Genomic DNA, 11,887 nt, shown 5'->3' with positions numbered 1-11,887 from the left:
CTAGTAACTGCTTTCTACTTGCGCTCAACACCAATTATTTTTATGAACATATATAACGTTTCGGTTTAACAAAACCAATAGTCATTCCTTTAATTCTTGTATTTAATCGTTCTTTTTAATAATTTATTCTTTTTTACCCGAAGTCAAAGTGATTTCTGTTCTTTCTTTTTTGGTTCATTTTTGATGCTTTTTACGGAAACTAAATGAGGTATGGATTTGAGCTCTCCTACTCAAAACTTTTATCCTCGTAGTTTACATAGCAGCTCGAGTCATCGCTATCAAAGTTCAATCGCGTCTAACGCATCTACATCTTCCACTTCATCCAAGAAGTCGATACTGAAGCGACTATTCCCTGCCCACTGGTTCTATAAAAAAGACTCTGTTCCACCATCGAGTTTAGAATCTATAGATGAGGATAATTCTGTAGCTCGTTCCAAAGAGGATACTGACTCTGAATCCAATTTTTCGCGTTCTCAGTCAGTCCTTGGATTTAACTCCTTGTTAGCAAGAAGAAAAACAAAGAAAAATTCAAAATCGAAAAAATCACCTCCTTATGAAATTTCTACAAGCGTTCCAGATTTGCAACAAGCTCCGCTAAGTGAACCTGTTCGTCCAAGTACGTCTCTTTCTTTTTTCGAAGACGTATCTTTTGGACCTCCGTTTAGTGCCGACCTAATACTTTCCAGTTTACCATCATCGCAAAACAGCCCTCTTAATAAATCATCACCAGCGTCACCATATGTTAATGACTCCTCCGTAAAGGCAAACCAATATGACTTTTGTGAGTCTAGTGATGAAAAGTATCAGACTCCCAATTCAAGTTTCAATTTTAACAATTTTAACGATGGTTTGTCTGATGGTCAAACTACTCCAACAACTACCAATTATTGGTCAGGTTACAGTTATTTAGGAGGCGATGGGGACAATGCACGAAGATTATCCATTCCTGTTGTCACTGCTCTTCAAGACAAAACTAATACTAGTTTGAATGAATCTTCAAGGCCGCTTAAATCGAAGAACGAGTTATCTTCCTCTGATTCCGTCCATTTGAGTTCCTTAGAAAATAATGCTTATGACCCAAAAGTGGTCGCTATGGATATATTCAATAATACTGGGAAATTAGTTTCTAATGAAGATGCGCTTTCTTTATTAACAAAGGAAGATGATTATAACAAGGAGGTCCTTGAAAATTACGTCTCTCTTTTTGATTTTGGAAATACTGATATTCTACAATCTTTGCGCATTCTTTGCGGTAACCTTTTTATTAAAGGCGAAACACAAAAAGTGGATCATCTGTTGGAGGCATTTTCTAGTCGATGGTGTCATACTAATCCGAGAATGACCTTTTGTACAAAGGATATAGTTCATTCTGTTGCCTTTTCATTGTTACTTTTAAACACGGATTTACATATAGCGAATATTGCTTCGCAAAAAATGACTCGTTCGCAGTTCGTATCAAATACCCTATTCGATATTTCACAAGCTCTTGAAGCTTCTTTTAGTACTTCAGAAGACAAATATCAATTTTTGCAAAGTTCTTTTACTTCTGATACTTCCGACCTCAATGATAACTCAGCTGCTATAAACTCCTTGTCGGATAACCTTTCAAAAACCAAAGGTGGATTTACAAAGTATCATGACAAGAAGCACCCCAAAATTAAAGATCTTGAGACGGCGTTTGTAGATCATTGGTCTTCAGTGCTAAAAGAAATGTATCAATCTATTAAGGCTTCTTCTATACTACAACCCTACCGTTATCTGCATAAAAAGACAAACTCTCAACAGCAGATAGCTAACGATATCTTTGCACATGCGAAGAACCTCTCAGTTTCTGACGATAGATCTTTAAACAGTAACAAAAGTGAATCCAACGATAAAGTTGAAGAAACTTTTACACGACCTTCGTCATCCCTCCTTTTTGAACACAATAATGACGGTGTTTTGTTATTCCACAATAGATTTGAGAAAGCTATGCGTCATCAATTTCCAGAAACCAAGAGATCCAAATCTGCTATGGGCTACTTCCAGGCGAGTTGTCCTTCGCCGGATTTGTCAAGCATTATTGTGACGCTAAAAAATCATAAACAGATACCACCATTTTATCTTCCTCCCTATAGCAAGTATGGTATTTTAAGGTACTTGATCCGATACAATGGAAAGCTCAGGAAGAAGGAGTTATGGATGACTACACTTTCTATACTCGAAAAAGACATACTGTCCTTGTATAGTGTAGAAGGAAATTTTGATGGAGATTTGCACGATATAGATGGTTCTAAAATTGGAAATCCCATCTTAAAAACTTCAGTCATGGGTTCAGCAGCGCACCTTATGAATTTAGAGAAAACAAGTTTTAGAAGACCGTCAACTTCCTTTTTTTACTTGGAAACCCATTCTGGAAAACGTTTGCAATTTTCTGTCCCAAGACTCGGAGAAGCGCAAGCTTGGATAGAAGCTCTAAACTATTGGGCAGCTCGCACGTCTCGTATCCCAATGCTTGGCAGTGTATCAAACGTGGACTATGGATGGTCACTGTGCACCGGGAACCAAAAATCAAACGGGAAGAGTACAAAAACGTCCGATCATAAAGAAGAAAAATATCCTAAATTATCATTGAAGGTATGGGAGCCTGAACCTATGAGTGGCATTCCCAGTGAACTTCCCATTGCTAAGCAATATAGTTCGTTTAAATCTTTTTCAAAATCTTTGTCTGAGGCCTTAAAACAACATGAGGCTATTCATTTAGAGATGTTGGTTATTCTATCCAGCCAGAATAAAAATACCTACCGTCGTGGAGTTGAAAATTGGAAAGCTCGCATGGGGTATCTAAAATCAACTATGTTTAAGGTGAAACTATATATTTCTGTGCTTAAAAAGTATAGAAAGCTTGCTGAGGATTAGCCTTCTAATAATTTGTCGCACTTGTTGAGCATATGTATTTAAGGCAAGAAATTCTTTATCTTGGGTATTTACTTGTCATTTAATCCAGAATGTTTGTTTTTGTTGTATTTAGGAGATTAATAAAATGGGAAATTTTCGAATAGAATGAATTATGGACATGATATAACAGATCAGGATATAGGTATAAAGATTGTTTTATGGACAATAAATCCGTCTTAAAAGATAAAAATGCCTCGTTCCTTTTATTTTTTTATCTATTTACAGTTGTAATGATTACTACAAAGCTTAAAAATAATATTTGCTTTCATCAAGACGTTTAATGAATTATTTGAGTTTCTCTTATAGTACAGCATTTGGCAGGTACGAAGAAATTAACAACAATTTTGTTTACCAAAGAAAAAGCGTTAAATAGAGAAAATCTTTTATTCTTCATCAGAGCGTATCAAACATAAATCAAGTTTCAAAAAGAAGGAGTAAGTTATAAGCAGGAGAGGAAATTACAAGCAAACACCAAGGATGATAAAAACATTGTGTTGGGCTTATGCCGCACGACTGGTGTCATTTTCCGCCTCTGCATCTTCCGATTGTTGAGCTTGTAATTCTAAATCATCCTCGACGGAATCTAAACGACCATATCGTTGAAAATGGAGTTTTTCAAGGCGTCGCTTATGATACATGATATTTATCATAAGAGAAAGGCCACAACCGACCAGATTGGCCTATAGAATTAGCAAAGCTTTAAACGTTTATAATGGAGAAGATAACTTACAAAAATGTCAAAAACGTCGAAAACTCGTAACTGTTTAGGCGCAAAAGCCACACGTTAGTAATTGTTCAATAGAAAGGTTTTATCATTTTTATAACAAGTGACAGGGTAGAAAACGTTAATAGTATATAAACGAGAACTTACAGTAAGAAAAGCTTGAACAAATTCGGAACCAATGCAGCCAACGAGTCCGCAGACAACTAACGTAAGTTGAGTAGCACGGCGACGAGACAGATCAAAGACCCAGTAGAAAACCAGACTGAGGAGAAAGAACACAACGAAATGACATAGTTTGTCATTCACTGGAATTGGCAAAACAGGCGCGAATCCTCTATAGAAGTTAAGTTTAGTATGTGTTCATAAATCATGTATGTATTCAGGGCACTGCTTCAGGAACGACTTACAAATACGTAGCAATAATGAGTAACCTAAACACGTTAGCGTCTGTTTTTCAAGTAAGTGAGATGCTAAATATAATCATAGTAAATATATAAATTGGCTTGTATCTTACACTATGAAGACGGCTAAGACCCGCTTTCGAATTGCAAACTGTAAATAAGATGGGAGCATCATATTTGGCGATTGACGACGATCCGAAATGAAAAATACCTATAAAAAATTATAATATGTAAAGCAACTTATAGTAGCTTAACTATAAAAGTAGAACTTTGATTCAACGTTGGATAAGAGTCTTGATGAGGTCGTATTAGGAAGGTGCAGATGGCTTACGAAAGAAGAATAAGTGAAGAAACAAATTATATGTTTGGACATTTCTTTTTTTAAACTACCTAGATATAAACGGTATAAAAAGGAATAAATTATAGATTGTTCGTGGAGGATATTGTTTCAACGCATGCCTTGAATGAATAGTAAAAGGAGGCATATGAGCAAGTTGATCCTTCTAATTTTTTTCGTTAACAGGTTTCTTTCGTCAAATTCAATCAAAAATATCGGATAGACCAATAGTATATTCCAAACCATGGTCTCAGTTAATATAGATGAGGAATATGTGTATCAAAAATTTCTTGGCTTAGGAATATTGAAAAGATAGAGGCAGTCCAATATCAATTTCTTATTTTATGGTAAATGGGTGGATATGCTGCTTTCAATTCTGGCACCTTGGGGAAAGGCATTTGAAGGAGTTCATAGCACATGATGTACAAGAAAATGAGTTGTTCGGCTGACTGCACGGATTGCATTCTTTGCATGCGAAGACAGTAAACAATTTCAGGTATTGATTCCAATAACTGATCGCTCGCAAATCGAAATTCAATCCTGGTTATGATTTCGAAGAGTGCCATAAATGTCCCAGTTCTACCACAACCAGCTGAGCAATGTATGATAATCGGAGACTTATGAAATCTGACTCTATGAGCTAATGATTTAACAAATAGTAGTAAGGAACAAATGGAACTCGCTTTAGGGGTTCTAAAGTCAGACCATTCAGTATAGTAGAAATGGTAGATCGTTTTCTTTTCTTGACCTTTTTCCAACACAAATTCCAGCACTTTACAATCATCTACCGACTCTACCTCGTATTTTTGATTGCAACGTACTAGTAATTCGTCTATCTGTAAGGGTTCCTCGGGGTCTGAAGGCCAATATAAATCGCATTTAGCACGAAGACCCTCTTGTAATCTCGTAAGCATAACAATAATTCCATGGTCATGAACAGACTGCCATACCATCTTCCAAAAGTGAGGAATCGTACTTGACGTAGGGCCCTAGATATAGAGACAAGTTAATTACAGCTTTAGATGTTGCATTATACCTGTGTTGCAATAAACGATTGTCTACATGGAAGAATAACATGAGAAGCATTCATATAGTCACAGTCATATCCCCATTCAGGACTTAGACGAACGTAATTATCTTTGTAAGGAAAGATGTTGCTGTACCTATTTCGACGTGCGCTTTCTTTGTTGAATTTGGGCATTCGATCGTAAGCGTGAAGAGCTTCTTGTCTGTTCAATTGGTCCAGAATAACATCAGCACGATCGTCTAAATTTACTAAAGGAGCCGGCAATTTCATCTTGGAGCCCATCCTTTTTAAATTTTGAAACAAAGCTTTGAATTTTTTAAATATTTTACCAAATTTTGGTTTTGATGATGGAACAACCGATAAAATAGTTACAATTTTATGAAATGGTCAAGGAAAAACGGAGGTGGAGGAATAATTTGTAAAAGCAAATTAATTAGTCTATGACGGATGCTATACCAAATTTCGAAAGTGTATGTGAATAAAGTTAATGATTCAAAAGCAGTAAAAATGAGTTTTCTGTCTTGCTTTTTCTAGTGTTTACCTCTGCAGGGGAACTGAAAATGGTTATGGGAATGGGATAGTCCCAAGGTAACTGTAATTGCTTTACAGGAATTGAAGAATTTTTTTAATCGGATTAGCTTTCGAATTGAGAAGGAAAGGGTTTTATGCTGCATCGTATGCTAGTCAAGCTCACCTTAAGCTAAACCAAATCCGTATATCAATGTCATATCGTATACAGAAAAAGCTTCACTTATACGAAAGGATTAGAAATATCCTGATCCAAATCTCAAATTTTCTGTATCTTTGGCAGTGAAACCGTTAACTGGCCTGAGATAGATCTTTTAGAAGTACTTGATACATTGTTTGGCCTAAGTAAAGACAATTCCTTTAAACGTTTGATTTACTCTCAGAGCCCGTTAAATGCTCAAACAGAAGAGAAATTTTGTAAAACCGAAATAAGTCAATCAGTGAGTTAATAAATCAATAATTAATGAACTCTGGATTTAAGAAAGGTTTACTTGCTTTAACATAGGCATTCTTGCTTGCAACAGAAGAAGCTTTGCTTAATACCTCGTCCTTGTTAAAGGATATTCATAAAAAGAAAATAACACATGTTGTCAATATATGAAATTTCATAGGAGTCCATAATAACTTCTCAATAAAGCAGAGCTAATTTGCAAGCGAGCTGGACGAGTTTAGTATCTTCAATAATAATTCACGCGTATTGAATCAATATGAAGCAACATTACATGAGTACTATTAAACAATAACAATGTTTCTTTTCAATGCAGTAGTTTCCTTTCATGATTTTCACCCATGAGTGATGTATCGTAAATCACTTAGGAATGTAAGTAAATATTAAAATCACATTGTTTTTTCCTTTTTGTAAAAAAAAAAAGTGTTCAATATCATTCACATCGCTCTGAAACTGAGGTCAATCTTCTCTAAGTAGTTCGCGTTTCATCCATATTCCATGGTGGATTCTTATTCCTCTGTCAATGGAAAATACCGATTTGAAAAGTTGCTCAGGAAAAAATCATGATTTGGAAAACCTAGATACTAGCATTCTAGACAGTGATTCGGACGAATTCGATGCATTACCAGAAATTACATTGCCGAAAGGAGAGACGGAAAATCGCCCTAGGCATTTGTACTTAAAAAACGATACTACAGATTTTTCTACTTATAAATGGAGTATTGATCGCCTTTCCAGTACTGCTACACAAGACGATATGAACCGAAAGCGACGAAAGTTCGCGGTCGAAAAACTTCTTTACTATGACAAAGAACAGCTGGAAAACGAGGAAGACGGCGGCATAAATACTCTGCTGAATGAGAACGTTGGATCAGACGTCTTGAATCTGTTACGAACAAACTCTACCAAATCAGAAACTTTAGAATATCACTTCTATAATCCGTCTATAGCTGAACCGGAAGTAAACCCCATTTCATCAAAGCTTTCCATAGAGGATGAATGCACTCAAAAGCTACTGAATTGTCCAGATTATATTTTTGAGATTGCAGCATGCTCCAATTTAATACCTCCTTCGATCGTGTCAAGTGTTTTAATTAAACGCTTCCTAAATTCATTCAATTATCCTTCAAGGTTTACATGGCTTCAGAACTTAAGAGCATATATTAATTCAGGTCCTCAATGCAAGGATGAATTTTGTTTGAGTGTAAACTTCTTCTATACACACATATGTCGGAAAATAGGGTTTAATATTCAAAAACGTAACCAACCTGTTCGCTCTGAACTTACAAGTTCGGAAGAGGTCTGTTCTGTAGTCCTTAATGAGTCATCCGAGGTTGATTTTTTCGTTGAGCTTTGTCGAGTCTTGTATCCTATTTGTCCACAAGAACTTCAATCCTTAATGATACGAGATGTCTGTCGCTGTTTATTAGATATCAAGGTTGGACATGCCTGTCGAACGTCTTTCATTAAATTCATGGAATCTATCGTGACATCGGAAAAACCACACTTTTTCTATGATTTGGTTCGACTTTCGGATCAACCTTCTGTGTGGATAAGTATTCTCTCATCATTGCCTTCTAATTCCCCTACTAATATCCGTTTTCGAACGAACTTAGCTATTCACTGGTTTTTAGGAAGCCTTCCTGAACGCTCACGTATATTTCCTTCTATCTGTGGACAGCTTGATAGATTGCTGGATCGATGCAAAAATGAAAACTATACTGATTTATTATTCTTAATGATCACCTTTAGCTATACAGTAAGTGAGCTCCGTTTAAAAAAGAGTGAAAATCTGGATTTAGTATTAGAGAAACTGCGGAAACTGAACTTAGCAATCCCAGGTACAACTGAGCATTTATTGTTATCAAGATGTGAGGTAAAAGATTACATTCATCGTCTATATATGGTAATTTATTATGAACATTCGGATGTTTATTCAGAATTAGAGCGGACAATCGAAAAAGACCTGGGTCCAATGGGAAAACAAAACGAACAACCCAAAAGAAATTCTGCAAGGAACACATCCAAAAGTTCTTTAGCAAGTAAAAAAGGAGGTAGAAAGAAACGGAGAAGGAATAAAAATCAGAATTAATATTTCCAAATCGATTTTATTAGTATCACGTAACATACGTATCATGAAAGAAGTCGTATTAAACAAATACTTCTAGATAGATAATCAACTTCATTTTGCGGACGTTTCCTATCATGAAAGATTTCATATTGATAGTTCAATTTGAAATACTGAAAACATTATTGTCAAACCAAACCGTAAACGATTAAGCATAAAAGGAACTCTTTTATTAGTGATGAAAGCAACCTTGCCGGTTGATATTAATGACAAAGGTGATGACTAGAAAAAAAAAGCAAGAACTTCCAAACTGATTACGAAAGCCGATTTCGCAGAAAGTAAATGTTTCAAGATTTCGAGAAAAAAATAAATTAGATAACCGTGGAGAAGGAAAATGATCGACAAAAAAATAAGCTAATTAAAGAACTTACGGTTGGGATTGTCACCAAACAATAAATGGCGGATTTGAGGAAGTGCTTCCTTCTTGATTAATTCGAGACGTGCCTTTATCGTGTTGTCAATTTTAATCTTTCCTTCTAACCCGACGACGATTACGCCGCCAAGACAGGAATCATCTAAATACTCATCGTGATCAATATCAATTTCGATATTTTTGAATTTTTCTTGTTCTTTCAAAGTTTCCATAGCCTTAGTCATGGCTAGGGACACCAAATCAACATCACGCTGACGAGCATAGATAATACCGACTTGCTCACTCAAAAGCTCTATAGATTGAACGATTAAATCAGTCAAAAACTTGACATAAGCATCCTTTTTTTGCTCAATTGATTCTAATTTCTTTTCCACCTTTGAGAAAATCCCATCAATCACTTCTTGTCTATTGTTTAACAAATCCAAACGGCTCTTGTTCATAACGTTGGATTTGGCAATCTTTTGAGCCATCGAGACTCGCTTGAGTTTTCCTTCATAACTTCTATCAATTGCTTCACACTCTTCACGGACAATCTTTGCCTTTTCAACTTGGAAATCTTCTTCACTGAGTGTGTGGATTTCCTTAGCCTTTTCAAGCGCTTCTTGCTTGATGAAGCTAATCATCTTGCGCATTTCAGCTTGTACTTGCTCATCTGATAGTGACATTTTGTGAATTACTTAACGAAAACAAGTTCCTTCTTGATGCTGGTTAAAGGATCGTTCGTTCGTTCTTATACGAGTATCTTGAGAAATCAAGTTTACCGAGAAGATTTGAGATTTGATATTTATTATTCCGCGATATGTTGTTTTATGTTAGGGTATCATACTACGATATTTTCATAAATATAGTAAAGTTGTTACTTAGCATTGCTTTATTTACTGGCAATTGTAACATTTGTTTACCATTTTTTCTTTCAAATAGACATTAAACATCAAATATAAAGGATTTCGTATTTCATCTTTAATTTTATATTTAAAACTTAACTAGGAAAAAAAGGTTATGCATTCTTTTCATGTATTCATTGTTATTACTCACTCAGTTATTTAGTACAGGTGCAAATATTATGCAGCAAGGGTTATTTTGTAAAAAAAAGAAGAAATAATTTTTACTACTAGAAATGATCTCAAATGGGCGTAAGAAGGGTGTTTACACAAAAAAATTTATTAAGGAAAAATTAAAAACTGCCTAATATTATTAACATAAAAGATTCATACATATAACCAAAAAGACTAATCATATACCACCGTCTTTATCCAATTGTTGCCTTTACTAGATTGGCATATAGTTGAAGTCGTTGGGTTCTGACCGTTGATACCCTTCGTCGTAAGGCTCTATTGGAAAAGAATAATCATACGACGGTTGATAATAAGATGGTGCAGGAGTTTCTTGAGCATAATTAGGCCTTGGATAAGGCATCATTGGAGGTATCTGATAATTCTGGTTCATATACCTCATATCGTCTGTACGAGGTGCTTCCGTGAAAAGAGGAGCAAGACTAGGCAATCGACTCAGTGGAATAAGAGGTGGTCTTTGACGCTGCAACTGTTCATTTTGATTATGCGACACTGTTTCTGAATTCGTCTTCTCTGGCGTAGTAGGAGGTATGTGCATACTTTTGGTATTCGACCTTGGTTTCGTCTCCGATTTTCGGCGACGCTTCTTCTGGACGGACGAAGAGCCTGAAGCAGCAGGAAGTGAGAACGAATTTGCTCTCTGCATCAAATAATTATTGTTTCCGTTCTGTTTGTCTTCTTGAAACAGACCAGATAGTTGATTCGAAAATTCTTGCAAATCACCGGGAGAAAATCCCATTGAATCATCCGTTTCTTCCCCCCGCATTGAGTATCCTTCTTGACTTTTCGTGGGAGTCTTCCTCTCGGAAAGGAAATCATACTTACTGTTGTTGTAAGTCAACGACTTTGAGGAATGCACAGCAGGTTCTTTCTCTTGTTCTTGATCTTGATGAGGGGAAAAAGACATAAAAAATTGATCGTTATTTTCAATTGGATATCCAGATGATTCTTCACCATCTCCTTCCAAACCAAAATTCAAGTATGCGGTCTTCTCCTTTGGTAAGTCTGGCTCTGAACGGATGACCGCCGTGGACTCTTGCCCATTTTCAGAACCAAATTTATTTTCTTCTGATAATAGTTAGTATAAAAAAAATTCAAATATTAATATGAAAAGAATCAGATCCTCTCTTGACTGTTTCCTTGTTATTTTTGAAAGTTGCTAATCTCTTGCGACAACCCATGACGTAGTAAATTTCGCTTAGCGGTAGCTAAATTACTAGCTCTTTTGACAGGCGCGACAAAAATCAATCGGAAGAAAACAGCGACATTCCAAAAGAAACTCGATATTCAAATTATTTTGATCTGTTTTTTTTTCATCTATTCTTACCGTATGCATCTTCATTTATTCCCTTTAAGCTTTGAGAAATCACTTTCTGTCCTTCCGGTGATTTCACGACATCTTCTAGCTTTGGCGACGAAAATGTATGTACTAATCCAGTCTCAGAGACGACAATTACCATAACTTCTGATCCAGTAAGCATGAAAAGTTCATTCGCCTATTTACAAGGAAGTTTCGTTAATATTATTCCTCAGTTCACTGCACTAGTAGAAGACTCAGGAGTTTCTACTATCCAGTCATTCACTTTACCTTCTTAAATAAGCCTGCTTTTCGTTTTTTGAAACTTGTCTGTCGCTTGAAGGGGTCTTGAATGTATTGTACTCCGGGTTCATATTTGCTGCTTTCTTCACCCTCAGCGTCTTCTTGCAGTGACCTATTTTGGTCCATACTTCAAACACAATTTTGTTGATTCGAAAAGGCACTTTATGCAGGTGGCTTTATCTCCTGCTTCACTCTTTAAAACAAAGAAATGTGACTACGACTAACGATGTTACTTAGTTTATGGTTATCGGGTTGTGAAGTCGGTGGATTTTATAGAATCGCTGTTAAATTATGTTTATAAGCTTGTCTAT

The 11,887-nt window shown here is 35.9% G+C and overlaps 6 protein-coding genes across 6 annotated transcripts; 2 read left to right on the top strand and 4 right to left on the bottom strand.

Moving 5' to 3' along the window:
* Positions 1–7: 7 nt before the first annotated feature.
* On the top strand, positions 8–3,038 carry SOCG_01091 (guanyl-nucleotide exchange factor). Its single transcript, XM_013163511.1, has one exon. The coding sequence runs from the start codon at positions 211–213 to the stop codon at positions 2,896–2,898; it is 2,688 nt and encodes an 895-aa protein (XP_013018965.1). The 5' UTR covers positions 8–210; the 3' UTR covers positions 2,899–3,038.
* Positions 3,039–3,154: 116 nt separating this feature from the next.
* SOCG_01090 (VanZ-like family protein) lies at positions 3,155–4,449 on the bottom strand. Its single transcript, XM_013163510.1, has 5 exons — positions 4,176–4,449; positions 4,069–4,092; positions 3,809–3,995; positions 3,668–3,697; positions 3,155–3,617 (listed from the first exon to the last, which is right to left on the bottom strand). The coding sequence occupies exons 1-5, from the start codon at positions 4,235–4,237 to the stop codon at positions 3,438–3,440; spliced, it is 483 nt and encodes a 160-aa protein (XP_013018964.1). The 5' UTR covers positions 4,238–4,449; the 3' UTR covers positions 3,155–3,437.
* Positions 4,386–5,860, bottom strand: SOCG_01089 (protein-tyrosine phosphatase Pyp3). Its single transcript, XM_013163509.1, has 2 exons — positions 5,436–5,860; positions 4,386–5,388 (listed from the first exon to the last, which is right to left on the bottom strand). Exons 1-2 carry the CDS (start codon positions 5,706–5,708, stop codon positions 4,729–4,731), a joined length of 933 nt encoding a protein of 310 aa, XP_013018963.1. The 5' UTR covers positions 5,709–5,860; the 3' UTR covers positions 4,386–4,728.
* On the bottom strand, positions 5,806–9,668 carry SOCG_01087 (V-type ATPase V1 subunit E). Its single transcript, XM_013163507.1, has one exon. It carries the CDS (start codon positions 9,566–9,568, stop codon positions 8,885–8,887), a length of 684 nt encoding a protein of 227 aa, XP_013018961.1. The 5' UTR covers positions 9,569–9,668; the 3' UTR covers positions 5,806–8,884.
* On the top strand, positions 6,722–8,525 carry SOCG_01088 (Smc5-6 complex non-SMC subunit Nse6). The gene has a single exon (XM_013163508.1). It carries the CDS (start codon positions 6,926–6,928, stop codon positions 8,492–8,494), a length of 1,569 nt encoding a protein of 522 aa, XP_013018962.1. The 5' UTR covers positions 6,722–6,925; the 3' UTR covers positions 8,495–8,525.
* A 375-nt stretch (positions 9,669–10,043) lies between the features above and the next one.
* Positions 10,044–11,763, bottom strand: SOCG_01086 (MADS-box transcription factor Map1). Its single transcript, XM_013163506.1, has 3 exons — positions 11,565–11,763; positions 11,304–11,472; positions 10,044–11,044 (listed from the first exon to the last, which is right to left on the bottom strand). Exons 1-3 carry the CDS (start codon positions 11,700–11,702, stop codon positions 10,173–10,175), a joined length of 1,179 nt encoding a protein of 392 aa, XP_013018960.1. The 5' UTR covers positions 11,703–11,763; the 3' UTR covers positions 10,044–10,172.
* Positions 11,764–11,887: the final 124 nt, after the last annotated feature.

The sequence above is a fragment of the Schizosaccharomyces octosporus genome (assembly GCF_000150505.1).
Source record: "Schizosaccharomyces octosporus yFS286 unplaced genomic scaffold supercont6.2, whole genome shotgun sequence".
Lineage (NCBI taxonomy): Eukaryota > Fungi > Ascomycota > Schizosaccharomycetes > Schizosaccharomycetales > Schizosaccharomycetaceae > Schizosaccharomyces > Schizosaccharomyces octosporus.
The sequence above is the reverse complement of the archived record's forward strand: the minus strand, read 5'-3'. Positions and strand labels throughout refer to the sequence as shown.